This window comes from Dinoponera quadriceps, unplaced genomic scaffold, assembly GCF_001313825.1.
Source record: "Dinoponera quadriceps isolate SergipeBrazil2010 unplaced genomic scaffold, ASM131382v1 scaffold2723, whole genome shotgun sequence".
In the NCBI taxonomy this organism is placed as follows: Eukaryota; Metazoa; Arthropoda; class Insecta; order Hymenoptera; family Formicidae; genus Dinoponera; species Dinoponera quadriceps.
Window position 1 is genome coordinate 56162 of NW_014556868.1, and position 27630 is coordinate 83791.

General features: G+C 45.0%; 7 protein-coding genes and 1 non-coding gene across 13 annotated transcripts in view; 3 read left to right on the plus strand and 5 right to left on the minus strand.

Annotated features, from left to right (window-relative positions):
* LOC106748341 (transcriptional coactivator YAP1) overlaps positions 1-2153 on the minus strand; it is a 24219-nt gene extending 22066 nt beyond the window's left edge. The window contains exon 1 of the mRNA XM_014626763.1: positions 1-2153. Within this exon, the coding sequence (XP_014482249.1) occupies positions 1-340 (340 nt within the window). The 5' untranslated portion in view covers positions 341-2153.
* A 798-nt stretch (positions 2154-2951) lies between these two features.
* LOC106748331 (protein AAR2 homolog) lies at positions 2952-5218 on the plus strand. Its single transcript, XM_014626744.1, has 6 exons — positions 2952-3190; positions 3275-3498; positions 3641-3756; positions 3825-3978; positions 4045-4323; positions 4438-5218. Exons 2-6 carry the CDS (start codon positions 3326-3328, stop codon positions 4844-4846), a joined length of 1131 nt encoding a protein of 376 aa, XP_014482230.1. The 5' UTR covers positions 2952-3190; positions 3275-3325; the 3' UTR covers positions 4847-5218.
* A 312-nt stretch (positions 5219-5530) lies between these two features.
* Positions 5531-5603, minus strand: Trnav-aac. Its single transcript has one exon. It is a non-coding gene; the product is annotated as a tRNA-Val (tRNA).
* A 265-nt stretch (positions 5604-5868) lies between these two features.
* Positions 5869-8730, plus strand: LOC106748330 (E3 ubiquitin-protein ligase RNF8-like). Its single transcript, XM_014626743.1, has 4 exons — positions 5869-6326; positions 6412-7267; positions 7464-7892; positions 8243-8730. The coding sequence occupies exons 1-4, from the start codon at positions 6219-6221 to the stop codon at positions 8269-8271; spliced, it is 1422 nt and encodes a 473-aa protein (XP_014482229.1). The 5' UTR covers positions 5869-6218; the 3' UTR covers positions 8272-8730.
* LOC106748329 (T-complex protein 1 subunit eta) lies at positions 8092-12930 on the minus strand. The gene is made up of 6 exons (XM_014626742.1): positions 12790-12930; positions 11942-12202; positions 11165-11494; positions 10419-10891; positions 10008-10277; positions 8092-9690 (listed from the first exon to the last, which is right to left on the minus strand). Exons 1-6 carry the CDS (start codon positions 12790-12792, stop codon positions 9402-9404), a joined length of 1626 nt encoding a protein of 541 aa, XP_014482228.1. The 5' UTR covers positions 12793-12930; the 3' UTR covers positions 8092-9401.
* Positions 12931-13057: 127 nt separating this feature from the next.
* Positions 13058-15809, minus strand: LOC106748332. Of its 4 annotated transcripts, none has more exons than XM_014626747.1 (6): positions 15596-15809; positions 14480-14789; positions 14240-14410; positions 13974-14130; positions 13710-13869; positions 13058-13446 (listed from the first exon to the last, which is right to left on the minus strand). In XM_014626747.1, exons 1-5 carry the CDS (start codon positions 15646-15648, stop codon positions 13736-13738), a joined length of 825 nt encoding a protein of 274 aa, XP_014482233.1. In that variant the 5' UTR covers positions 15649-15809; the 3' UTR covers positions 13058-13446; positions 13710-13735. The 4 variants fall into 4 exon arrangements, with proteins under 4 accessions (XP_014482233.1, XP_014482232.1, XP_014482234.1 ...); XM_014626746.1 differs by having other exon boundaries at positions 13058-13605; XM_014626748.1 differs by having other exon boundaries at positions 13058-13869; positions 14246-14410.
* A 470-nt stretch (positions 15810-16279) lies between these two features.
* On the plus strand, positions 16280-26710 carry LOC106748320 (probable cytosolic iron-sulfur protein assembly protein Ciao1). 3 transcript variants are annotated; one of them, XM_014626716.1, is made up of 5 exons: positions 16280-16492; positions 19891-20247; positions 21792-21900; positions 22850-23014; positions 23816-26016. In XM_014626716.1, exons 2-5 carry the CDS (start codon positions 19897-19899, stop codon positions 24079-24081), a joined length of 891 nt encoding a protein of 296 aa, XP_014482202.1. In that variant the 5' UTR covers positions 16280-16492; positions 19891-19896; the 3' UTR covers positions 24082-26016. The 3 variants fall into 3 exon arrangements, with proteins under 3 accessions (XP_014482202.1, XP_014482201.1, XP_014482203.1); XM_014626717.1 differs by lacking the exon at positions 16280-16492 and adding an exon at positions 19154-19234 and having other exon boundaries at positions 23816-26710; XM_014626715.1 differs by lacking the exons at positions 21792-21900; positions 22850-23014; positions 23816-26016 and adding exons at positions 17406-17867; positions 18683-19234 and having other exon boundaries at positions 19891-19971.
* LOC106748322 (protein CEPU-1-like) overlaps positions 24241-27630 on the minus strand; it is a 34509-nt gene continuing 31119 nt past the window's right edge. The window contains exon 7 of the mRNA XM_014626719.1: positions 24241-26734. The gene's annotated coding sequence lies outside the window, so the exon portion shown is untranslated. The remainder of the gene's footprint in view (positions 26735-27630) is intronic.

The following is a 27630-nucleotide window of genomic DNA, read 5'->3' on the forward strand; positions in this document are numbered from 1 at the left end:
CGCCTGCGCCGCCCCCGCTGCCGTTCGCGCTGCTGTTCGGCGCGCTGCCGCCGGCGCCGGGGTTGCTCGGTGTCGCGGCGACGGCGGCGGCGGCGGTGCCGAAGGCGGAATCCGCGGAGTTCTCGCGCGAGTGCGAGATCGACGGGCTCTTGCTGCCGGTGGACGGCGGGTTGAAGAAGGAGTCCGGCAGCTTGCGCATGCGCAGCGGCACCTGCAGCGGCCGCGACGAGTCCGGCTTCAGCACGCTGTCGAACAGCGCCTGCAGGTCCGACTCGGAATTCTGGTCGATCCTGACCACGAGGTTCTTGGTCAACTGGTCCACGTCCTGGTTCAGCGCCATTTTGACTCGCGCACGTTAGCTAGCTAGCTCGCTCGCTCGCTGCCGCTCTTCCACCTCGGCCGCTTGGACTCTCTATCTCTTTGTCTTTCTTTTCTCGGGCGATATCACCTCCACGTCCTCTCCTCCTCCTCCTCCACCTCTTCTTCGTCGCACTTTCTGCGTTGTGTTCTTCCTCCTGCTGCTGCTGTCGCTGCTCCGTTTCTCACTTCCTATCACGCTGTTCTTCCTTTTTTCCTCTCTCTCTCTGTCTTTCTATCGGTTAGTTCCTCTCCTCGCGCACCCACGTAAGCACGCACGCGTCCGACGTGCAGGAGTCCTCCTGTTACCGCGTCTTCTCCGCCGCTCTTCACGTTCCCACGACGACGGCGACTCCGGTGTGCTCTTCTCTTCTCTTCTTCTTCTTCTTCTTCTCCACCTCCTCCTCCTCCTCCGTTTTCACCTGCGCATTATTCCGCCGCGGTAGAATCGAATCACCGGGATCAAACTCTCCGCCGCCACCGCCGCCGCCGCTACGGGCAACACTAGCAGCGTCGCCCCCCGCGATACACCGATGGTCCTCCTCTATCTCTCTCTCTCTCTCTCTCTCTTGCCCCCTGCTGCCTCCTCCTCGTCTCACTCCCGATCGCTCGCCGATCTGCGCGTTACGGGCGGCCAACACCGGTCGCGACTGCGAAACTCGCTCTCCTCGTAGTCGATCCCACCTCTCCGGCAGGCTGGTATCGGCGGCGCGGCTCGCCCTACCTGCGTGGACTCTCGAGCGCGTGCGAGAGCGCAGGAAACGCGACCCGAGAAAAAAGAGAGAGAGAGACGGAGGGCGGGAGGAAGGGAGAGCGAGCGAGCGCGCTGCTCATTCTTCTCTCTCTCGCTCCCTCTCTTTCTATCCCGATCCTCCTCCGGAGAAGCTCCCACCTCGCGCGCGCGTTCACCGGAGCAGCGCTGCTGTTGGCCTCTTCGGCGATGACGACGCACGTCGGCGATGTAGCCACGACGACGACGTAGTCCGGGTGGTCGGCCGAGGGATCGCACTGGACATTCGAGAAGAGCAGAGAGAGAGTGAGAGGGAAGATTAAAGCACGGTCGGAGCGAAGAGACCAGGGCGGGGGCGAGAGAGAGGGAAGGGAGAGCGAACACACTCTCGTCGCTCCGTTCTCTTCGAGCGCTCCGAGTCGACGATGACGATTACGCTGACGACGACACTGTGACGACGACGATGGATGGTGATGATGATGACGATGATGATGATGATGATAATGATGATAATAATACCCACCGTCCGACGATCACGGCACTGCGCCCGCTCGCGCACACACGCGGACGCGACGATCGCGAGCGCTCTTGCGAGGAACGACTGCACGACGACGACGACGATGGCGAGGCTCGGACTCGTCAGAAGGCACTACTACCGCTCGGAGGAAGTCGCGTTCGCTCGCTCGCTCGAACGAACGCGAGCCCGACGCGCTGGCTTGAACGGAGGGGGAGAGGGGGCGGCCGCACGGCTATATTCTTCTCGGATTATTCGCGGCCCGACCTCGCCGCGCTGTCCGTACGTGCGTCTGTCCGTCCGGTTGCCCGCTTCTGGTACGCGATGCCACGCCGGGGTTTCCACCGTCGCGCGTTCCGTCGCGTCGCGTTGACACTCGTCGTGTGCACGCGCGTCTCCGGGAACGCGAGGAAACGGTATCTCTTTCTCTCTCTATCTATCTAGCTAGCTATCTACTTCTCTCTCTCTCTCTCTCTCTTTCCCTTTCTCTCTGCGCTCGGTCCGTCCTCCTCTCTCTCTCCCACTGCGCCGCGTCTGCGCAATGGAGCGCGCTGTGTCGCGAACAGAAGTCACTGCGCACCTCACCGCAGCGCCGAGCCAACCGCGTGTCGGCCTGTTGCTCCTTTCTTGCAACCTACTGACCGTCCCGAACAGGTCTCTCGTTAGTGGGAGGGACGAGAACGGCGGGGGAGGGGGACGAGAGTGATCGTTTCCTCGTTTTCGGAGAGCCTTGCGACGGCGGAACGCCGTCCTTGCCGGCCCACCTGTTCGCAGACTCGCTGAGATGGTGAATGACTCGCGGGGGACTCGGGTGTAACGATAAATCGAGGAATTCCGTCGACGCCTCGTTGGATTTTGTCCGACGCGCGGAAACTATCCTAGGCGAGCTCCAAGATTTCCTGTCCGACGGGACGACGGGCGTTAAGCCCGTATCAGACTACGCATTGGAGATTGAACTGAATCTGACCAATCAGAGCGAAGTTCACTATATTCAAGTTTAGTGAATTTTGCTCCGATTGGTCGAGTTTCAATCCAATCTCAATCCTAAACGGCTTTATGCCCGCATCAGATTACGGATTAGGATTGAGATTAGATTTTAACTAATCGGAGCAAAATTCATTACACTCCAATTACCCAACAGATAATTATAGATAATTATAGAAGCTAAGTTACTGATAGAAGATAATATTGTACAATAATGAGTCGAACAGGTTGGTCTCCTGCACCCTGTACGCTTTTGTACAATCTTTATTTTCAATAAAAAACAAGGACGTAGTACGACTCGACAGCAAGTCAGACGTCTTATAGTTTCGAGTGGGAGTACTCAACGGCGGGTGAGACGAGGTCTCGAGTGCTCACGATGGACAACAGATGTCACTCGAAGATGTCGTCGAAGAAAACCTTTACCTGTCAATAATAAATAGCCTGTTGTTAACGCCTATTATTAACGAGCGCTGAATGATTTACAATAATAATGCAAAGTGGTTGATTTCTTGCTGAAGTTTAGGTAAATGGACTTATTTCGGACATTTTTCGCCATGGTACTGTGCATTCAAAGAAGTGGAGGCTCACTCTAAAGTTACGGGGCTGTAAGAGTTAATGCTTTCATTGCACGTATTCTTAATTATTAAAAAATAACACGACATCGAAAACGAAACGTTTGTTTATATCAGTCGCAAAACTGCGGACACAGTTATGAGAGAGAGACACAATTGAAATACACCATGGAGATGGAGCAGAACGTCGCGCAAACCCTGTTCACTCAGGGCGCCACGCTGGTTTTATTGGATGTGCCGGTGGGCACCGACGTCGGGATCGACATAAAATCGTGGAACACGGAAGGGAATTTTAAAGGCATCAAGATGATCCCTCCCGGGATTCACTACGTACACTACAGGTAACCTGGGTCTCGACAGCTCCAGCTTCTTACAGCCGGTCGTCAGGTTTACAGAGACGTTTCTCCGCATGCATTAATACCCAATCGATATCTGATTGGTACTCAATCCGCTGTTACTTCTGCTCACTTCTGCTTCGTACAGTGCCGTGAACGAATTCGGCGAGATGGCACCTAGGGTCGGTTTCCTTCACAACTTCCAGAAATACGAGTTTCTAGTGAAGAAATGGGACAGCAAGGAGGAGGATATCAGCACCGAATGTAAGAAAATACAAATTTACTCGCGCTATTCGACGTACAAAATTCCACGCGAGATCTTCAAATGACAGCCGTACCCGAGGAGACTGTTCGGAGGCTGAAGGACAACCTGAAGGAATTGGACAGGTATCTAGGACCGTACCCATACGAGATATGGAAACAGTGGTCGGAATTAACAAGCAAGATCAACGTGACCCTCATGGAGAGATGCTCGCCGCTGTGCGGGTAAGTGGAAGCTAATAACTTACTCCGATGCGAATACCGAAGCGTTCTCGAAACATTCCTCGACAGCTACGTGCGGTCCGCTCTGGAATTGGAGCACTGCAGCGACGCTTCGAGGCCGCGCGGCGGCGAGTCCGAGGCCAAGAGACCAAGGAGGTCCGGCAAGCTCACGGCGGAGGACAAGGAGGAGGAGCTGCTGCCGGACCTGAAACCGAAGCCCGGCACTGAGCTCAGACTCACGGAGATACCGGACAAACGTTACCCCGACGACGCGACTCCCAGCGAGATCACACGGCACTCCCTCGACTCCAGTTACACTCTGAGCGCCACCCTGAGGAAATTGCGAGAGTGAGTTTCGGAAGATACCACTTATAGTCATAATTTTACATCACAATACGTATGATACACGCATGTTGGTTATTCTCGGAAAATATCCAAGATTTCCCCGGCGCATTTTTTCAGGCCGGTCGAGATCATCGGCGAGATGCAGCTGACGTTCATCTGTTTCCTGGCCGGCCAGAGCTTGGACGCGTTCGAGCAATGGAAGAAACTCGTTACGCTGATCTGCGACGCGGATCGCGCGATTCCTCAGTACCGTTCCGTCTATATAGAATTCCTGCAGGCCTTGGAGGTGGAGCTGTCGTACGTGCCGGAGGAGATACTCTGCGACATCGTGGCGAGCAATAATTTCGTGTACCAAAAATTGTACAAACTGTTCGGTAACATCGAGTCGAACGCCGACGTGGACGGCCGGCTGAAGTCTTACGCGAAACGCCTGCAGGAACGACTGACTGCCAAATTTCTGTGGGACTTTTCGAATTTGCTCGAGGACGCGGACGACGAGGCACCCGTCATCGTGAGTCTGGCGTGAGCGCGGGATAATGGAATAAGAATGCCGATCTTCGTTACTTTCTTATTCTTCTTCCTCGCTATTATATAATGTCGGTGTGATTTATAAATAAATAATTGTAAACGACCCATACAATATGTGTGTAAATTATGTCTCAAAAGCGTCGCTCGGACGGTCTTATTGTCTCAAGAACGTCGTTTAGACGTTTTATCGTCTCTAAGATGTTTAGATATTATCTTAATAGACGTTTTTATGACGTCTTAGAACGTCCTCTGGAGAAGCCGTACGAAACCCGATATGCGTCCCCACGTGTAGACGATGTCAAGTTTTAGCCCATTCTTCGATTATATCAGTGTACGAAAAATTCTGTTGTAATAAATATAAGATACTAAAGTGTCTTCTCTCTATCCTTCTTCCTAAACAAAACAACGTATAATAAGTTCTGATAATAAATCATGTAATAAATATCGAGAGAAATTCTCTGTTGTGATAAATATAAGATACTCAAAAATATTTACTTTCTGCCCTTTATATTTGAACAAAGAGCATTCAAGCGAATACAATTATTGCAGATTTATTTTAGAGCGAAAGCGACCATGCTCGGAATTATCAACGCTGGCAGTCGCACGACGATCTCATATTCGCAATGTGCAATAAGAAATGGTACCTTCCGATGACGAAAAAAAAAGTCAAAAAATAAACGTGTGTTTCCGCCCGGGATCGAACCGGGGACCTTCCGCGTGTTAGGCGGATGTGATAACCACTACACCACGGAAACACTTGATGTACCCACCTTTCATAGAGGGATTTACGGTATCGCTGTGTTCCAAAAATCTAAGAAAATCTCGACGTCATTTGAATTAACAATCACGTAATCTGCTCCCGGGCGCTTAGATGGACAAAGCAAGAGCTACGAAACGTTTCCAAGCCAGAACGCGATCGCTTTCCTTCCGAAAGAATAGGAAATGAATGATAAAAAAATTCCGCTTGGAGAAAAAATTACACAACGTTGCTCGGTGAAGTCGCGACGGTGGCGACATCTTCCGTGTGACTTCGGGGACAGGTCAAGGTTGCCTCATGCTTTCGAGTTTACAGTTAATGCTCGACCTGTGACGTTCATTTGTTACTCGTTACCAGTTCAAATAGTGTTTGTTTTTCTGCGCGTGAATTTTGATGACAACGAGTCGATTTCTCGCTCCCTCCCCGTCTCTCTTTCTCTCTCCCCCGTGTCTTGTGCAAGAACGAGATAAATTGTCCGCGAATCCTCAACGTTCGATTCTACGTTTTGCGCGCGTGCTACGAAGAGGAGGCGCAGACCGCGCGAACCACTTGCTCGTCGTGTCCGATGTGTCACAGTTGACACGCTCGTCCGCGGGATTGCTGAGTGAGCACGATGGAACGTGCGAAGAGGTCAACGGCCAACGAGGCGGAGCCGGGCATCCTCGAGCCGCTTCTCACGAGGGTCGACCAGCAGGAGCTCATATACATCGACAAGAACGAGGTGAGAGCCGTGTCACCAAGTAGCTCGATCATCGACTTAAACATGCGTGTAAATATCTAAGACGCGACCTCGTATCTTCCGACAGTTCAGGATCGGCCGGGCGAAGGACAACGACGAGATCATCTTGGATGTCACGATATCCAGGCGGCACTGCGTGTTCAGGTGCGAGGGTCAAGGTGATTGGACCGTGAAGGACTTCAGTTCGTCGTCGACGTTCGTCAACGGTGTGGCCGTTCAGCCGGGAGGTGCCCAGAGAGTCAATCCTGGTGATATCGTACAGTTCGGTTGCAACGAGATGTACAAATACGTGTTTAGTTTTGCTGGGAGAGGACACTGTGTCAAGAAGCCACGTTTGGATGAAAAGGTCCTCGACACTATGCTCACCAAACAGAGGACCTTCGCCGAGAGCCAGGAGTGTCAAAGGAAGGAACTCAAGGACAGGCTCGAGATCAAGCACAAGGAGCAAGCAATGTTGAGGCAGCAGCTGGAGGAGCTGATGATGCAACAAGTCGCCGCCATGGACGACAAGGAGAACCTGATGAGGCAGATCACGGTGTTGGAGGGCAAGATAGAGGCGGGCAATGCGCAAGAGCAAAACCTGCAGAGCATGTATACCGAGTTGCTGTGGAAACTGGAGAATGAGAGGCTGCAGTTCGAGCTGAGGATAAACGAGGAGAAGCAGAAGTGGCAGGAGGCGCTGGAGATGAGCAAGCAGGAGAAGGAGATGGTGGAGGTGAACATGAAGGAGCAGATGGAGAGCTGGAGGGAGCAGCAACAGGCGGAATGGAGGAGCATGATGGAGAGCAAGGTGAACGCGGAGAAGACTATTCAGGCTCAATTGTTGAACGAGAAGAACAGGCTGGAGGAGAAACTCAAGGAGACGCAGAAAGCCTTGAAGGAACAAGAGGCGAAGGCGAAAACCTCGCAAGCGATTTTGCACGGTAAATTGCTTCGTTTTTCGAGGATCTTCCAATGTTCCCACATTTTTCCGGCGAACCCAGGATAATCAATTATTCGCCGCAATCGTTGCGTGTGTAAATAAACACGATAAATCCGTCGCAAGAGTAATCGACTCGTTTTAAGAGAAATATATGCTTTTACGCGCTGCTGATTCCTCCCCCGAATTTTTCTTTCCAGCCAACGCAGCAGCCGAGTCTACTGTCAGTCCGTCGAACAACTGTATATACGTGGAACTCGTAGATGTGAATCAAGGTTCGGAATTTCATGTATTGGACACGATCGATCTGACCGGGTTCGGTCAGAACATAGAGACGAACACCAAGGAAGGCGTTTTCGAGAAAGTGAGCGGCATTATGGACGAACAGCTGACGTGCATTATATGCTCGGAATTGTTCGTGAAGGCGACCACGTTGAACTGCACGCACACGTTCTGCCACCATTGCATAAACATGTGGTGCAGGAAGCGGAGAGAATGTCCGGTCTGCAGGAAACCGGTGATGTCGATGAACCGGTCGTTGGTTTTGGATAATTTTATCGAGAGTATGATCGAGAATCTGCCAACCGAATTGCAGAACAGGAGAAAGGAGATTCTGCAAGAGAGAAAAGGTGAGGCAGCACTTTCGGGGATTTAACATCGAAGCGAAGTTTCATCCACGATTTTTCAAATCCCATCGGATTGGCACCGAAGATCTGTCGGTTTTTTTTTTTTCTGTTGAATTCAGACTCGCGGGAAGATGGTCGATTTGGGTGCTAAGAAGGAAATAGGAAGGCTTCGTCGAATGTCTGGGGAAAAAAAAAGAAATGCTCGTCGATGTTTGTTTTTATTCGCAAAAACTGCCAACACTTCGCAGCGACCTTGAATTTCTCGTTAGACGAACCTTTCGTGCCAATCCGATGATTTGTGGCGTCGACCCTGAACCTGCGGTTTTCTGACTCCTCATCGTTGTATATTTCAGTTACCGAGACGAAGAAGAAACGCCGTTGAGAGAGACCTGCCGTAGGTAGACGAACTACAGTATTAAGCGCCAGTTGTAAGAATATATATATATAATTTGTTATCGCGCAATTTTCAGCCTCCACAGCCTTGTATACTTGACATTTATACGTTTAAACGTGTCATTTTATGTTCTCGTCTAAGTCTGAAAATTTCCTTTTATTTCCGTGCAAGAAGCCCTTTCCTCGCTATTCCATCGGTTGTATTTTTTATTGCGTGACAGTGGGGTGTATATCGTTTATATTTGTGTGTGTGTGTGTGTGCAGAATTGTGTGCACAATTAATGAGATTTCTTTTTTATATCTTTTCACAAAGCCTATAGAATTATTGTTGCGAACATTTTCGGAACTTTTCCCATGAAAACAATGGTTTGTCCCCGACAATACAAGCTCTTTCATTTTTAATACATTCGAGATTGACAACTGGATGAAATAAAACGTCGCAAATATTCGTACGCTCATATGTCACGTTCCCCATCGTTCCCGTCGCGTGTCGCATAAATGCGATATCGCGGTTAATCCGCTTCGTCGGATGAGCAGGGTCGGCGAGCCGGAGGTTTGCGCATCGTCCGAGTAATTTCTCACACGGGAACGTCGTATCGAGCAAAACTTCACTCGTCCGCTCGCGCCGATCGTTACTCGCATTATTCGACATTCCCGCACGACTCGATTCGCATCGGCCGGTCGTTGCTTCAATTGGACGGCGAGGCAACATTTTCATCGACAATACTCACGGAAAGACGGGAGAGCTGAGAATCCGTGAGATGCATTCGAGCGAAGGTCTACTCGCATTTCTAATCGGCGCGAACGATCGTTCTTGTTTTTTTTTTTTCACGGCTGGTTCCGTCATCACTCGAATTTTCAATCACTCGTCGGTATCAACTTATGACTTGATAAAATTTCTTGCGTTTACAGTTTGTTACTGAGTTACGTAAGTACAGGTATGCTTTTCTTTTGTTTTATTTATATAATGTACAAGAGGGATGCTTTGTCCCCTGTATGCAAAAAATAACAATAATAATAATAATTCTCGTTCGGGTGAGAAATTACTGTACGTTAACGAATACGAAATTTCGTTCCTCACCCTGGTTCGCTCGACCCTGCTCTCAATTCCGCTCGGCATTACATGGGTCTGCCCATGCCGCGTCCCATCGGCGCCTGCGGCCCGTCTTGGCTGCTCTTCGGGTTCTTGATGGTCTCGTCGACGGACAATATGAGACACGCGGCCTCGGTCGCGGCGGTCAACGCGTTGATCTTCACCACGGCGGGCTCCCAGACGCAGGCCTGCATGTTGTCAGCGATGTCCTCCAAGTTGATGTCGACGCCGAACCAGTGCATGCTCATGTGGTGCTTCTGGCGCAACTTGTTCAGGATATTCGTCGCGTCGAAGCCGGCGTTGTCGCACAGTTGTCTGCGAAAACGGTAACGTTTCTCGTCGGTCAAATTATTATTAATTAACACAATTCGAGTCTCCCTCTGATATAAATACGTGGAAACTTTCCGATATCTCGGGGTTAAAAAATAGTGCGCTTCAAGTCGCTTAGAATTGCTTCGGGAATTTTGTGATCGCTTTAGGAAAAAAACGTAGGATTGCATCGGGAAGCTTAGAATTGCGTCAAAGAGGTTGGGATCGCTTCGGGTTGCCCGTTGGAATTGCTTGCTCAAAACGACTCGACTTTTCACTTTCTTCACGTTCGGAGAAAAGGCCGGCGGATTCTCTGAACGTACCTCGGGATAATTTCGAGAGCCCGCGCGATCGCGCCAATGAGGAGCTGCTCCTTGCCCGCGATGGTGCGGGAATAATCGCGCAGCGTCTTGGAGAGCTCCATCTCGATCGCGCCGCCGCCGCCGACCACCGCGTCGTTCTTCACCATGCGCCTGACGACCATGATCGCGTCGTGGAGCGACCTCTCGGTTTCCTCGAGGAACTGCTCGGCGCCGCCGCGTAAGATAAACGTGCACGTCTTCGCTCGCGAGCACTCGCAGAATATGTTGAACCTGGGGGGGAGACCGACCGGTTAACCAGCCGAATATATTCGTCATCGACGATCGATCCGATCTCCCGGGGAAACGTACAAGTTCACGAGGTGATTCCTCGAGATCGATCGTTGCTGTCGAGAGCGAACCGCTTATAATCACCTCTCGCCGCCGATCTGCTTCTCCTCGAAGGTCTCGCACTGGCCGAGGTCGGACTCCTTGATGTCGTGCACCGTCGAGAGGATCGCGCCGCCGCACGCCTTCATCGTCCTCTTCAGGTCCTCCTCGGGCACCCTGCCGGCGCAGAACATGTCCCGGTCGGCGAAGTACTGCGTCGCGACGTCGCCGATCGGCAGCTTCGACAGCACGACCTTCGCACCGCTCTTGTGAATCTGATCGAGCTTGTTGTAGAGTATCTGCCACTCGGCGTCGACGATCCGCTGGTACTCCGCGACGTTGTCGACGCGCACCTCCGCGTTGTCCCGCTCGGCCTTCAGCTCCAGCTCGATGTTCAGCAGCGCGATCTTGCACGACAGGTACTTCTTCGGCTGCATCTCGAAGCCGGCGTAGGAGAAGGTCTTCTTGAAGGCGACCCCTTGGATCAGTTCGGAGTCCTCCAACGCGCCGCCGGAGACCTGGAGGGGGCGCGTGGTTTGCGCCAAGTTAGAAACACTTCTTCAAGTAATGATTAGCTTCCCGGGGCAATTCCGAGTTCCTCGAAGCAATTCGAAAAGCTTCTCGAGATTCAACTCGGAGCTTCGACGACTGAGATTTGCTTTGCGGATGTTTGCAATCAAGAAAAATGTAGAGTTGCATCAGGAAGCTTAGGATCGTCTTAAAAAGCTTAGAATTGCCTCGAAGTTGCCTCGGGAAGTTCAGGATTGCCTTGGGGAAGTTATAATTGTTACCTTCTTAATGCCGATCATGTTGAGCGGCAGCAAGTCGTCCAACATCAGGACGGCTTTGACGACCAGGCTGCTGAAGTGTTTCTTCTGCTGGTGTATCAGCTTCGAGCTCATCGACGTGGCCGCGCACTCCTCCAGGAGATTGATGTGCTTGCTGAGATCGCTCTTGTCGATCTTCACGCTCAGCTCGTTTATCTTGTCCACGGCTAACCGTAGCGCGCGGCGCAGCGCCTTGATGATTATTCGCGGGTGCACCCCCTCCTCTATGAACGGCTTCATCTGCTTCAGAAACTCCCCCGCCAGCAGGACGACGCTGGTCGTGCCATCTCCCACCTGTTGAACAGTCAGATACCAGATCCTTCTGCGTGATACCAAAAGGATACTTCTTTCTAGAAGCCCCTCCGCTTCCTGACTTCTCTCATCGTGTCGCTTTTAATTCATGTACGTAAATCTTTTCGCTCGTATTCCTTTAATGCTTTTAACGTAATTTGATTTAATGCATCTAATATATGTAATTTATATCGTAAGATATTCGGATAACGCCGAAGCCAATATGAATATGCGTCCTATATTGTGATTTGGCACAATTTTTCATTTCTCGAATGATGTGCTATGACTCGAATGTGCTAATAATACTCGCAGAAGCGTGTAATATTATTCGTCATTTTAATGAGTATCATTGTATGTGGTAATTATTATCACGTATTTTTGTTATATCAGTTATAGAAAATAATACAATCGTTTAGAAAATAATGGTGGGCAAAAGAATGTAGCTTTTACCTCCACATCTTGTGACTTAGCGATGTCCACCAAGATCTTTGCTGCCGGATGAATGATATCCAGCAGTTTCAAGATGGTGGCGCCGTCATTCGAAATAGTGCTTTTGCCATTTTGGTCGACTATCAGCTTGTCCATGCCGCGAGGACCCAAGGTGGTCTTAACAGCGTCCACAACAACCTGACATGCGTTTATGTTGGATATCAGCTGTTGCTTCCCCTGGGAAGCGTCCGTGCCTTCTTTCAGAAGAATTATTTGAGGTTGCTGTACGGAACGGACAGTAAAGAAACTACAATGAGGAACATGTTAAATTTCACGTCACAAGTGCGTGAAAATCCCGGAGAAAACAACATCCTTCTGTATCTTTAAGTTTGCAACGTGCGCTATTTTTTTTTACGCAAACGCAAGTATCCGAACGAGTCGAAGTAAGATTACAATCTTGAAAAAATCCTGAGAATAATTCTAACGAAATTCCCGAAGAAGACGATTTAAAATCGACGATATTTCTGACACGTATTTGAGTTTGCATGTGTGCATGTGAGTTAGGTAGCGGCGAAATGAGTCTCCTTATAAGGTTAGGACATCAGATGAATAAGCCGACAAATCGACTCGCCGAAACGCGATCGAATTGGTTCTCGCCGAGCACGCTTTTCCGCGAAAACGTAACATAAAGCGAAAGCAGAAAGCGGACGAAGTAAAATAACGTGTAAAGCGTCGTTCTCGAATCCTCTCTGTCGAGCCGGAATCGAGCCGGAGCGTTCATGTCGAAACAGCCGAACGAGCGAATGATTAATTATCAATGATCAATTATCCGACGCAATTATCTCATACCATCGTAGACCGGAACTCACCATTTCGTGGCTTTTCTTTCGTGCAAGATCACTCGCCAACGAGAATTATTCGGCGATGATTACAAGTAAATTCGCTAACGCCTCAATGCGCCGACGACCAAAAGTAAAGAGATGACGGAAGAACCTCCGGTCAGATTTCGACAACAGTCTCCCTCTCGCGGGGAAACGCGAATTCGGACTTGAGAGAGCCAAATTCAAACGACAGCGGACTGTTCATCCGTCGGCGAAATGATCGCGATGAGAGGAAAAAAAAAAGAGATCATTGTCATAATCATAGATAAGTATCATTTTATTAGAGTATATTAAACTTAGTCCTATTTACATAAAAAAATATATCAATACACAATTACAGAAAAATGTATAATCCATTATTTAAAAATATATGGATGCTATATCTTAATATCACGATATCAATATTTCAATATCACTCTTCATTTCTGCTTTCTCATTTCAACTTTAAGCATGATACATCCTCGGGAAAGTTTAGCATAGTTTTCTGTTTGTAACACATTATGCGTCCTATATTGTGATTTGGCACAATTTTTCATTTCTCAAATGATGTGCCAATAATACTCACAGAAGCATGTAATATTATTCGTCATTTTAATAAAACTCTTATACTTTACGAACACCATTTTATGTACATCAGATGAGTAACTATATAAAATGATTAAGATTTAACAAAGTTTCGTACGATTTCACACATTATGCTAACACGTATATGTCAATCCGCGTCGAGAAAGAGATATAATGTGTCGCAGGAGATATAAAAAATGGACATTAGAGAAACTATTTGCAGACGTAACGATAATTGCTCTAAAAAAAGGTATGATTGAGTTAAAGTAAAGAAAAGTATCTTCTTAATTTAATGATATCTTATTAATCGATTGTTTCGGGAAAAGTTCGTGATGAGATCGTACCGAATAAATCCGTGCATATTGTGTGCTTAGATCTTCTTACAACAGGCTTCGTGTTTCTGGATTCTATGTGGCATGAAGGTTCTTTTGCATTTTTTGCAAGGGACCAGTTGCGCCCTGTGTTGCTCCCAATCGACTTCTGCCTCAATATCTGAGGTATTTGCTAAATATAAAATATTGATGATGATAATGATGATAATGATGATAATAATAATAATACCTGGTAAACAGTAATGTTTTTTTTAATATCGAAAAGAATGAACATACCTTTAACGTTGAAGGATGAAACCAATATTTGAGATGACTCCGGTGATTCAGACTTTAGTTTGTCATCGGAGTAACTCACTTCACTTACAAATGTTCTGTTTTTCGTTGGTGGTGTTCGTGATAACTGATGTTTCGGTTTCATCGGATCAAATTGTTCCTAATATACGTGTAGAAAGAGAAGTTATTGTTAATAACGGCACGTTAATAAATGCTAGACAAAAGAAGAATTATGTGTATTATTCTTTTTGGAAACTATTAATTTTTACATTCACATCATTTGTGATCTTATCACTTGCTAAATCCTTGCCCTTCGTTTTCATTTTCACTACGACTTCACTTTGTATCACTTTCTCTCGTTTTTTCGGAGTCTCCATGCCATTCGTAGTGATATTTTCTTTGTTTTCCTGATCTAGCTCTTCATTCTGATCTTTCAGTTCCTGCAAAATATAAAACAATCTCTTGAAACTGCTCCAAATGATGAGAATATGGAAAACAACAAATATTACCTGATTTTGACATGTTGCAGCGCTGCATTTACATGATGCAGTGCATTTATTATTTTCTTTGACACAACCACATCTCTTTGTAGAGCAATTACCCTTACATCCACAAGTGACTGCTTTAGCATTAGCTTGTGGTATCTCCTGTGTTTCAACACTGAGTGGCATGTATATGCTAGCATGATCACGTTTGTTTGACGTTGACATGTGTTGGCGGAGAACATCGTTTTCAAGTTGCAGCAGTCGCAATTGCTCCTGCAGCCTAGCGATCTCAACGACCGTGTCAATATTTATTGTCTGGGTAGCTTTATTTGTGCTGACAAAAAATTAAACCATTGATAAATATTCAGAAAGAAAAATATTTAGAATAGAAAAATATTCAAAAAAAGGTTACACATCAATGCTATTAATATTAATATATGATGAAATGATGAGATACAATGAAATGAAACAAAATAAAATTCAAATTTTTTTATGTTTTCTTCTCATATTTCTTTTACAGGATACTTTTGCTTCTGAAACTAACAATAGGAAATTCCCAAAAAAGCTCAAAATATTCAGTCATGTGGAGCCAATAGATTTAATACTGCAATAAAAGAAACCACTTAGTAATTAATCAATAAATTATTCACGTTTCATTTAATATTCTAAATGTTTTGGTCTTACGATAAACTTGGTTCAGTAGACATTCATGTACAGCTTAAGGGATAATGAGTACAGACAAGCGTTAGAAATCAGAGGATAAAAGTAAAATAAGATCAGACATCATCATGTCTAACCTTATCCCTTATATTGCACATGGAAGTCTATTGAAGATTTGATGTAAGACTTAAGAATTTAGAATATTAAATGAAACTTGAGTAGTTCACTGATTAATTACCACATTATTTCTTTCATTGCACTGTTAAATTCATGCATCAGCTCCTTATGGTCTAATATTAAAATTGTTAATCTTAGTTTGTTACAACATATGATGAGGTGCAAACTTTTCCTGAATATTTAACAAATAACTCAATATTATATCATGTATTCCAATTATTAATACATCAACGAAATTATTCTGCCTATTGCCTGTGGCAGAACAAAGGAAAATTTCCGGCTATGAGTTCGTTTTACGTTTACCTCTCTCTATTCGTTGATTTAGCTCTCTCATTTCTTGGTTTTCCTCTCTTCATTTTCGTCTGTACCAACGTAATGTATCAACAATATTCCCAGCTATGTTAATTGCGAATTCGAGCCACAATTATACTCGCAGAAAAAGAAGAGACGGAACACCTGCCGCCGATCACCACCAAACCGAAGTAAACAGATTTAAATGGCTCCAACGGTCAGAGAGTCCTACTCCCTCCCCTCTTGAAAAACGGGTGACACACGCCATCTGCGGCTGTACCCGGACTGGGCGAATTAAACGGGTCACGTGACATGGAGTGGGGACACATTCCCAACGTATCAACACACCATACACGCTCTTACACATATGCCTATACTTATAAATCTAACTGTATTTCTGCAGGTAATTAAAGCGAAACTTCAAATGTTCCCACATTTTTCCTTTATTTGTGTATATATATCATACAAATAGTTTATTGGAAATACACTTTCTTTCTTCATAAGTCCTGGTCTACAATTGGTGCTTTAAGTTTTAAGCCTTAAGAAATTCACCAATCACAGTCAAATGAAAAGAGAATAATTAACTATGATTGGCCAATTTCTTAAGGCTTAAAATACTTATTGTAAACCGGGACTTACGATTTCTATGTGCAGAAGCCCTTAATGAGTTTGCACCTTGCGCGCAGAAGTGCAGAAAGTACAAGCAAAACGAGGTGGCCTATAAACTTAGCTTTCGTCGCTACGAGCTGTTATCAGTTTCATAAATATTCTTGATGTTACGTCTTGTGTTATCAAGAAGATTATCGTCTGAAATTTACATATTATAATTAGTGGGAGTTTATATTTTAGCTTTCGTTCGGTTGCCGAAAGCTGATTTCCCGACATTATTGGAAACGTGAAACATCGGAGGTGAGTTTGCAAAATTTTCTACACATTGGAAACATAGAAGCTCCAATAATGAAACGCTACTTTCCGATCTCTTGTTGTTAATTGATCATTATCGTCTTCGCGACGAGATCTAGCTCTACAATTTACAATCATTGTCATCACACACTTATCGTGCAAACTGATTTCACACACTGTACACAAAAGTGATGAGATATAAAATAAAAGAGATCAAAACAAAAAGTTCTGCGCGATAAAAGGTCGCAGATTACTTAATTTCTAACTCTGACAAAGCGTTTTTTCCACCTGGTGTTTAACACGCGACATTTAAGAACCCACTTCTTGAGTTCCTGGAAAACACAAGACGCTATTTTAGAGATGCCAGCAGACGAGATAATTATTTGTCAGCTGCCTTTATACAGTCTGTAATAATTGAAGCTGTCAGAAATCGATACCTATCAACACCACTGTTTTTAAATTCCTTAACATAATTTTGAAAATTATGACTATTGATATCTATTAAACAGTTCTGAGAACATTATCCCCTACGTTCGACACTGTTAGTTTTTACGGCACTATAAAATCCATGCTTTAGTTCTTATTGGCCCACTTCTCCCTTTGTTTAGATTGTACATCTAAGGGCTTGGGGGAATCTGTACATTTTTAAATTTTAACACCAAAATATAAGATCAGCTCTTGATTTTTTGAAATTTAGAAATCTATATATCAATTAGCAATCTAATTAATAAGCCAAGATGTACAGTAATTTCCTGTATGGTTACCTATTTATAAAAAAACTTTAATTTACGGTAATACATTATTTATGAATCATAAATATTGTATTATCGTATGTCAATATCGATATATTCAGAGTAGGTAGATTTGATACTTTGGGCTTTGCCGAGGGGATGAATTAAAGATTGTTGCACTGTTGCAGGTGGCAATGGGTGTGTTGGAACTAAAGCAAGGTCTGAGCAGGCACAGGGGTAGAGTATGGAGCGTTTGCTGGCATCCAAAGGGCACTAATCTAGCGTCTTGCGGCGAGGACAAAACTATCATAATATGGGGCCCGGAGGGGCCCAATTGGGTTACAAAAATGATCCTCACGGAGGGGCACTCCAGGACCATACGCGAGCTCACCTGGTCCCACTGTGGTAATTACATCGCATCCGCGAGTTTCGACGCGACCACCGCAGTGTGGGACAAAAAGTCCGGGCAGTTCGAGTGCAACGCGACGTTAGAGGGTCACGAGAACGAGGTGAAAAGCGTCAGTTGGTCGGTCAGCGGCCAACTGCTCGCTACGTGCAGCCGGGACAAGTCCGTATGGGTGTGGGAGGTAAATGACGACGAATACGAGTGCGCCGCTGTTATCAATGCTCATCTTCAAGACGTGAAGAAGGTAAGTTTGTTTGCTTAATAAGTGTCGATGTATCAGTAGGCATCTATCTCTTTAAGGCATCTTTAGGTTGTTCAAATATACAGGGTGAGATGATAACCGTCGTTAACCTTGAATATCTTTGAAAAAAAGAAAAAATCTTTTTTTAATAACTAGACGAGAAGATGAAGCAAGTTTGTATTTACAGAAGGTATTCAAGATGACCAGTGGCGACATTTCTGCCAGACAAATTATTCTCTTACTTTCACCCTTCGAAGATATCCCCAGTAAGCAACGAATCATTAACACAACGTTATTGTAATGATATTTTATAACGTGTAACGTTTTCAAGTATGTAGCTCTTAAGCTTGGTTCTTCATTTTCTAGTTAAACTTACGGTTTAAGCTTAACCCGATGATAATGATGAAAAGAAAAACACAACATTACTATCAGCTTAAGTCTAAAGTCTAACCACGAGTTAACCAGAGAACGAAAAGGCCTTAATATTGTATACAACGTCATTGTGAACAATATTTGACCCAAGCATGAAAAATAATATTTCTACGATTTCAATATTGAGGGATATCATATTATCAGATAACAGTTTCAAAACATTTATGAAATACCATGTCAGAATGTTGATAAAATCCACGTAAAATCAATATATAATATAAAGATTGATTGAATGTTTCCCGCTTGCTAAGCTCAATGGTTATTGCCTCACCCCGTATACACGTTGATTGTGAAAAATTTCACCGAGGGAAGCTAAGAGTTGACCCGATCGAGTCGGTCTACGGAAGAAGAAAACGATTAAGTAGGATTCGCTTTCACGATTTTAGGTGAGGTGGCACCCGCACGAGGAAGTCTTGGCCTCCGCCAGTTACGACAACACGGCGCGGATATTCAAGGAGGACGCGGCCGACAACGACTGGACGTGCGTGGCGACCTTGTCGTCGCACACGTCGACGGTGTGGAGCCTCTCGTGGGACAAGAGCGGCGGGCGCATCGCCACGTGCAGCGACGACAAGACGGTGAAGATCTGGCGGGAGTACAAGCCGGGGAACGAGACCGGCATCACCACACCGAACAACGAGCCGGTCTGGAAGTGCGTGTGCACACTCTCCGGCTATCACACGCGGACCATCTACGACATCGACTGGTGCAAGACGACAGGCCTGCTGGTGACCGCCTGCGGCGACGATGTAATACGGGTGTTCAAGGAGGACGACGACTGCGACCCGCACCAGCCGAACTTCACGATGGTCTGCTCGATGGACAGCGCGCACGCGCAGGACGTCAACTGCGTCCAGTGGAACCCGGCCGTGCCCGGGCAACTCGCGTCGGCCGGCGACGACGGTCTAGTGAAGATTTGGCTTTACAACGAATAAAGTGTACATACACGCAATCTCGCCTCTGCGAAACACGAATGCGCCTCATGTTTTCCTCCCCGCATTTCTTCCGTTTTCATCTCGATCCTTCCCTCCGGCCACGTCTATTATGTTTCCGATAAGACGCTTTTCACGTCCGAGCGGACGTCAACGATACGATTTCGGCGGAATTGAATTTTGCTGGGAAGAAAGCGCGCGAGGTCTCGCGGCGCCGTTTCATTTTTCCCGATTTCGCGGTAATTCCGCGCTTTGAGCTCGATTTTCTCAACACGGTAAATAATTTGGCGTTAAATTTGACATATCTCACGTGTCCCAAACGGTGCACACAAACTTTCGTGTTAATTTATCACAAGGTGAAAAGGTAACACAAATATTCTGTCGAAAATTAATTCGAAATTAATCGGCAGTGAAATATAAAATGTATTATTTTAACATTTACATCTTATTATTGGATATCGACGCGACACGAAATGTTGAGATAACATAAATATGTTAAATTAACGCACGGGTGTGTTAAGAGTTCAACGGAAAAGTTTTAACAGGGACCGATTTCAAGTGCGAAATATCGCTTTGTGTTCTTCGGTCGTCTTAAACTGCTAAAAATCAATCGATGTACATTGTGGATCATATTGCTATCTGTGGCCACGTCTCTGTTTTAGGAGTAAATGTTGAGACGCTTATACGGCGTGGGCTTATCCTGCAGCAACTCCTACGTTAGAAACCTCAAAGCGACACGCGCGATGAGCAAGACAGCTGGCGATAAAGACAGCCTGCCCCTGGAGGAGGTCGTGAACGCCATACGCAAGTTCGCGAATACATCGCTCGCCGCATCCTGGGATAATGTCGGGTTACTGGTCGAGCCGACGCAGCCGAAGGTCGTGTCGCGCGTTTTATTGACGAACGATCTGACCGAAGACGTGATGGACGAGGCTGTTCAACTGAACACCGACCTGATCGTCACGTATCATCCGCTGATTTTCACCCCGTTGAAATCCATCACCACGCAGTATTGGAAGGTACCGTGCTGAGAGGGTTATTTTTCACACGTTTTACTCGTCACGTTGCCGTATCAAGTTATTGTTACTATGTTCTCTCTTTACGACCGAAAATATTTTTATTTGGAAACTATATATATATATAAGTATTGGTATATTTAATTATTTGTATATTGAATTATTAATATATTAAATGTTAGTATATTAATTATTAGTATATTAAATATTAGTACATATATATAAGTACTATTTTCCTTTCAAAATTACCTTAAAAGGTGAAACTTCGGTAAGTTACCCATCTCCGATTTTGAATTTTACAGGTGCGTAGTCGACTAAATAAACGTAGTCGAAGCCACAAGTATGAAGTTGCCTAGTTTCCAGGTTTCGGTATATTAACTCAGTTTTCTAATATATTAATAATTTTGAGAGATTTCAGCAAAAATATATTCGAAAATAATTATTTTTGTTCGAATTTTAATTATTTTTTCACACTGAATTTTGAAAAATGTTAAATAAGACGAATAATTTAAATAATTTAAATTAAAATTTGAATTTCTCGGAAACTAGGCATTCCGTAACTCCGTATTAGTAGCTTCGACTACATTTAATAAATACAACATACCTGTAAAATTTCATCAAAATCGGAGGTAAGCAGGTAGTATACTAAAATTAAGCCAACCAAATATATTTGCTTCAAATAATATTGTTCATTATATCAAACAGTGTGCTTTACTGGAGTAAAACAACAATATTTTCATTCAAACAAAATGATATTTGATATTAAATTGACTTGTTTTAATAAAACAAATCCAAATTAAATATATATATTAAATAAAAAAAGCTTTTTTCTCTGTGCATATAAAAAAAAACAATATCTGATCATCACAATTGTAATGGGGTTTATAGAAGGATATCGAGTTATTGTTGTATCAAATTATGGTTATTATAACGTATCGAGTTTGTGGAACCTCTATTATTTTTTCCAGTCGTTGTTCAGCTGTCACTGCGTGCACACGTCATCTCATAATTGTTCGTTAGTGAATTGCAGTGTATTTTCTTGAAAACGAATTTGCCTCGGCAATAACCAAATCGGATCTAATCTGTATTACTTAATTAATCATATGATCAAGTTATTAAAACATCATAATATGTAAAATTCCGTAAAATGATGTTGAGGACATATGTTTTTAAGAGTGGCTGAATTCACATTCTGAAGAAAAAGAAGGTGTTACTTTTTTTACTAAATTTTAAACACTTTTTTATAATACATAAATAAAGTTTTCAATTAATTGTTTTTCGGCTACCCAATCAAATAATGCAAAGTAACGATTATATTCATTACCGTTATCCAATAAAGAAGATATAATTGTGTTACCATTGCAGCAACATTATGTTATCAACGAGAAAAAGTATCAGGCAATTGTTAAGTCTTTACTAAAGAAAAGTAACTAGTAGCGAGCGGTATCGACGTGGCAAGTAACGCATTACTTCTGAATCGTGGGATTCCTCGTTCGCGACTTCGTCGCTTAATTCATCGAGCGATCTGATTTTCATTTACGTCGCAGGAACGAGTAGTGGCGAGATGTCTGGAGAACAAAATCGCCGTGTACTCGCCGCACACCAGCTTCGACTCGGTACGAGGTGGCGTGAACGACTGGCTGGCGGAAGCCTTCGGTAAGAATCCGCCGCGATGAGTCGCATTAACGTCTGCAACGCTACCATCCAGTTGTCACTCAAGTCACATTCTCTTCACAAGTCACTTAAAAATTCACTATTGTCTAAAATAGGTCACTGTAATCCTTTTTTTTCTTGAGCTGCCGTTAAATTTGTGAAATATAGGCGTTCTACACAGAATGTTCCAAAGTTCATAAATATTTTAATAGTCAATTCTTCGTAACATTCCAAGATGAAAGTTCAGATATGAAAGTGTCGAGGCATCAGTAGTTTTCGAGAGAAAAATAGCAGCAGAGAAAAAAGTACTACTTTACAAGCGATTGAAAAAGTGGAGCTTATCGCGAACCAAGTTTCGGGCGACCAAATGGACAATAAAATTATTTTCCCCGATTAATTTCAAACGGCCTTTAATCTGACAGAATTTTAATTTGAGACTTGACTACAAAGATATATTGTGTTAAAGTTTGAAAAAGTTCGAAAAGCGCCAAAAATGATAAATTCCCTCGATATTTCCGTATTAGAACTTTCGTCTTCCGTAGAATATTACGAGAAATTTCATTATTAAAATATTTTTCGTGAACTTTGGGACAAACCTGTACATATTTTTGCCGTCTATCTTAATAAAACTGCCTCGAGAAACCATATTTGTATTATTTATGCTCTTAGTCTTTCCTTGTTATGAACTTTCAAGCCGTACTATAAAAAAGAGCTCGCTATATGTTAAGTTATTCAAATATAAACATGAAAGGTAAAAATCAGTATAATTCTTTTGCTTATATGACCTCAGTTATTCTCAGAATCTGACAAAAAAATGCCACTTTTGGCTACCGTTTTGGTCTGAGAGGTCACCTTTTCGTCACTTTTTCTGCCAAGAAGCAGTCACTGTTTCACTCTATTTTTTTATTCCGACGACTGGATGGCAGCACGTGTAAGGATTCTGCGTTTTCAGAGCTCGAGGGCAGCGATCCGATCGAACCGAACGCGAGTAACGCGACTTACGGCATCGGGAGGCTGTGCACCTTGAAGAACCGGATACCCATCGACGAGGCGGTGAACCGGGTGAAGCAGCGCACGGGTCTGGAACACGTGAGATTGGCGCGCGCGCGCGGTGCCGGTGAGTTTCGGTGAAAGTGCGAGGCGACTTCGTGGCTGTGAAAGAAATCAGGCAGCGCGAATCTCGCGCGTTGGAACTAATCGGGCGATAAATCGATGAATTATGCGCGAAAGATCCGCTCTCCGTATACGTCGGATAAAATTGCCAACGGGGTTCTCCGGTTTCGAGAGAGAGAATATTAACACACCGGGTCAAAAAGTTCGGTTTCGGTTTTCAATGGACGGTGTGCAATGCAAGCGACAATGCTGGCAATAATGACTCGCTGCTGGAATGTTAACGAGGAGTTACGGACAACGGTCATATGCTCGATGAACAAACGGTTTTTCATTGAAAAAGGAAGAGAAGGCGAGAGTGGTTGGACTTTCTGACGTTGGAAATTCGAACTTTTTGACTGATTGCACTGGTCAACAAATTTCGCATCATAAGTTGCATCCTTTTGAAATCTTTTTCTATTATGAGTTGAAACAGATGACAATAAATAATATTATTTAGCAGTAGCTCGAGCCAAGCTACATTTTAATTATATAAATTAGTAGTATGAGGAAGAAAGGATATTGTTGTCCCCGAAAGTTATATTTTAAAATTACATCCCCCGAAAACTATGCTTTCCTCTCAACTATGACCAACCGATTTGGCATTCGATTTGGCATTTATCTTCGAATATCCATCGAGGTCTTCCTACTTATTTCACTTGTAACGCCAAGATCGGCAATTTTCCGCGAAACAGGAAAAAAATCAATCTTTCGCGTCGACCTGACACCACAATTCCTCTACTTTGCACGATGCGTTTTTACATTTCAGACGGCTACGTGAAGACCGTAGCGCTCTGCGCCGGCTCCGGCGGCTCGGTATTGAAGGGGATATCCGCCGATTTGTATCTCACCGGGGAAATGTTGCACCACGACGTGTTGGACGCCGTGCATCACGGCGCCCACGTCATATTGACGAATCACTCAGACTCCGAGCGTGGTTTCCTGAAGGTGTTCGCGCCGATATTGCGCCGTAGTTTGCAGTGCGTCGATGTGTGCGTATCCGAGGCTGACCGAGATCCGCTGGTGACTGTGTGAGGGAGACCCACGCGCGCACACACACACCGACCACGGCACCGTGACGTCGTGAGAACACAACACGTGTCTGAAAGACATGCCTCTTTAGGCATCTTTAGGCTGTTCTTCGGGACGCGCCGCGGCGGAACGTTGTACAGGTGAAATACAAGCGGTGCCTCGTATGAAAAGAATCTTTTATTATTAATATTATAAATTATCTCGTCTGTGGTACTTTTTTCTTCGGATGCTTCTCTTTCTGTTTTTTTTTTTCTCCCAACTACGTGTATCAATCAAGCACATTTATGAGTAACGTATCGAGAAATCGTAGGATGCAACTGAGAGAAGAACATTTGTGTATACCTCTTTACACGAACGCTCGGAGTGTCGCGGGCGGCGCGTGTTTGTCCTCCGGCGCAACGCGACGCCTGCGATCCCCCGCGCGTATATACATATTTGGAGCGAGTCGTTCGTTCTCTGGTCCGAATAGGATTTCAGTTTTGATTCTCGTACCCGACCTTCCGCCCCGTCACTACGGACTCGTCTCTCTCTCTCTCTCTCTCTCTCTCTCTCTCGCTCTCTCGCGAAAAGAAGCAGCTGTCGGTGAGAACCGGAAGAGAACCCAGAAGAGATCTGTATGCGCCTATACAACGCCGGATACAACGTCGTTCGCATGTGAAATTATAGATCGAGTCGAGAAAAGGAAAACAGAGGCGGAGCGCGATGTCTCGAGCGATGTATACACGATCGATACACACGCCGATGTACAGTCGACACTCGATCGTGATGGGTCTGGTTCGCGCGTGAAATTGGCACGACTAACTATCAGCTGGAGTTGAACTGAATCGAGGATCGGGCGGAGGATGAGGGTGAGGAAGAGAGAGAGAGAGAGAGATTCGAACGTACGAGCGTATCTCGAGAACAAGAGGACGCGGAAGACCTCCAAGAGACTGTCCATTAGACTCGTGGGAGCGATCGAGTCCCGTTTTTCTCCGGAAATTACTTCGTTAACCCTCGCTTAGGCTCCGTCCCGGGCTCCGTCTCCGTCGTCGTCTGTTCCTTTGTCCGCTCGGGCGTGCAATTATGCACACGCGGGGCAATATTTCACGCGTACGAATGCGCAACAATAGAGGCCGCGCGTGAAACAACAATAACAACGGGGACAATATCTTCCCGCCGATATAATTTGGATCCCGCCCATTGTAGTCGCGCACACAATCGCGATTAAAATTAAATTATAATTACAACCACACTTCCTGTGTGCGGTAATTTACACACATCGCTCGCGCCCACTCGTGGATGTTCTACGGCAACAACAATAATAGCAAACGGTGTCGGTGTCAACGTCGGGTACGAGAGCGGCTGGCGAAAATCTCACGCTGTCAAATAATCGTCCGATGTGAAATGAAGCAGCGCCGGCGGACAATGCCGTCGACGACGGCCGGTGAATGGAGCTCCGGCCGCGTTCTTATTCGACGTAGCTCGCCTAATAACGACACTCCATCCGCGCGTTGCTTTCGACCATCAACGCGCCCCGCGCGTGGGCCGCCCCCGTTCGACGTGGCTCCGAGAAGGAACGGAGTCGCGAGATATTTTGATAATCATCATCATGAAACGCGTGTCGGCATTCGGCAGATGAAATTTGGCTCACGGTTGAGCGAGGGGGGAGGGGATGAAGAGTCGCGTAAAACTGGTCCGGCGTGGAACGTGTTATAAATCGACGCCTAAATCGACGGCTACATCCGAGAGGCGGATTCGTCGCCGAGCGAAACAACGACGTCGGATCCGTCCTTCTTTCTGTACCGTCGACACTCCCTTGACGGCAGTCCCTCAAAATTCTGGCATTGTTCGCGCATGAATGACTGCCGCCGCGATCAGCCTCGACGGCGGCGCTCGATCGCGTCTCGCTCGTCGAGTGCTCCCATTTTTGCTTCACATCGTATCTTATATATATATATAATGTGTGTATATATATATATATATATATATATTTATATATGTATATTCTCCAATAGGTATTCCCTCTCTCTCGCAACGCAATAATAGATTTTAACACGGACCCGTTAAAGTCTCAACTTATTTTCTTATCAACAGTAACACGTACACATCCTTCGGCAAGCACAACGTATTGTCTCGTAACCGTGATAAAGCAAAAATGTAACGTTTATACCTGCTGCTCGAATGCATGTATGTGTATGTGCGTGTATATGCATGTATGTATATATGCGCAGGTGAACGTTGAGAGTTATTCTCACGAATATACGGGTGTGCATGCGCGTGTGTGATGTGTATGTGTGCGTGTGTGTATGTATATATATATATATGTTCGGTTTTTGTCGCTACCCTGTCTTCGCCCTAAAGTCTTCGCGCATTTACAATATTTCAGCACTAACCGGGATTCGCTCCCCGTCTGTCGTTTTTACACCTGTCCCTTCCTCGCGCCTCACCCCGGCGTCACGCGCGGTCACTACCGACATTCGTCGTTTCCTCCACCGTCTCCTCTACCCCCCTCGGCCTCCTCCCTTGCTGTGCTCCTCGCTTTTGTCCGCGCGTTTTTCAACACCCGTCACGATTCTCCTCCGGCCGAGGTAAGATTTCTTTCGGCCATTATCCGTGTGGACTTCCGCGAGCTCGTATCTCTTCCGATCGTCCACGCTACGTCGGCCGCAGCTTCAATCTGCGGGAAATTCGTCGATGAGTGTGCAATGCGATTTTCAAATCGCGCGATACCTCAATAATAACTACTGTATAATAAAAACCGATTAAATTGCTCGATTGAAAGTGAAAGCTCGGGAATTCTGAAAATTAAATAACAATAATAATAGTATCGTTCATTAATGGGAAAATCCTTTTGTAACACGCGGTACAGTGACGGATGGTGACTTTTCGGGGTCTGTTGCTAATGTTATTTCAGGGGCCCTTTAACTGTTTACAAGTAAATGAAAAAGTGGAGTGAATAATTTATAAGTAAATGAAAGACTGGAGTCCCCTTCCCCTGGTTGGAGCTCTGGTGCTTCAGCGTTTCTCTCTTTAGCTTCTATATAAATCCGCCATGGCGTACAATATTGAAAAATGATCACAATGGAGAAATTTTTATATAAAGTGTTACGAGAAAATATAAGGCGTGAGTATAAAAATAACAGGATAGAACTATTATAAATAATAAAAATTCGCCGTATATCCGATTGAAAAGGCCGTAAATCTCAAAAGTTAAATAATAGTAATAATAATAATGTTAAATAATAAAGTTGAATTAAATATAATAATATTAAATAGAAAGTTAAATAAAGCTAAATGAAATAACAGTAGTAACAGAAATAAATGTCATTTATTAATAGGGAAACGTAAATAATAATAATAATAATGTTAAATAAAGTTGAATTAAATATAATAATATTAAATAAAAAGTTAAATAAAGCTAAATGAAATAACAGTAACAGAAATAAATGTCATTTATTAATAGAGAAACGCTTTCATAACATGTAGCATAAGCCGAAAAATTGTCACGGCAAAGAAATTTTAATAAAAAGTGATATGAAAAAACACATAGCGCGTGGACATAAAAAGAAAAAA

Coding starts and splice junctions, on each gene's coding strand:
- LOC106748331 (XM_014626744.1), top strand. CDS start 3,326: ATGGAGATGGAGCAGAACGTCGCGCAAACCCTGTTCACTCAGGGCGCC. Junction 3,499..3,640: donor ATTCACTACGTACACTACAG/GTAACCTGGGTC, acceptor TGCTTCGTACAG/TGCCGTGAACGAATTCGGCG. Junction 4,324..4,437: donor ACCCTGAGGAAATTGCGAGA/GTGAGTTTCGGA, acceptor GCATTTTTTCAG/GCCGGTCGAGATCATCGGCG.
- LOC106748330 (XM_014626743.1), top strand. CDS start 6,219: ATGGAACGTGCGAAGAGGTCAACGGCCAACGAGGCGGAGCCGGGCATC. Junction 6,327..6,411: donor TATACATCGACAAGAACGAG/GTGAGAGCCGTG, acceptor ATCTTCCGACAG/TTCAGGATCGGCCGGGCGAA. Junction 7,893..8,242: donor GATTCTGCAAGAGAGAAAAG/GTGAGGCAGCAC, acceptor TGTATATTTCAG/TTACCGAGACGAAGAAGAAA.
- LOC106748329 (XM_014626742.1), bottom strand. Junction 10,892..11,164: donor ACATGATCGGCATTAAGAAG/GTAACAATTATA, acceptor CGCCCCCTCCAG/GTCTCCGGCGGCGCGTTGGA. Junction 10,278..10,418: donor AAGCAGATCGGCGGCGAGAG/GTGATTATAAGC, acceptor TCTCCCCCCCAG/GTTCAACATATTCTGCGAGT.
- LOC106748332 (XM_014626747.1), bottom strand. CDS start 15,648: ATGAAGAGAGGAAAACCAAGAAATGAGAGAGCTAAATCAACGAATAGA. Junction 14,790..15,595: donor AAATCAACGAATAGAGAGAG/GTAAACGTAAAA, acceptor ATTTTTTGTCAG/CACAAATAAAGCTACCCAGA. Junction 14,131..14,239: donor AGATCACAAATGATGTGAAT/GTAAAAATTAAT, acceptor CACGTATATTAG/GAACAATTTGATCCGATGAA.
- LOC106748320 (XM_014626715.1), top strand. CDS start 17,412: ATGGGTGTGTTGGAACTAAAGCAAGGTCTGAGCAGGCACAGGGGTAGA. Junction 17,868..18,682: donor ATCTTCAAGACGTGAAGAAG/GTAAGTTTGTTT, acceptor TCACGATTTTAG/GTGAGGTGGCACCCGCACGA.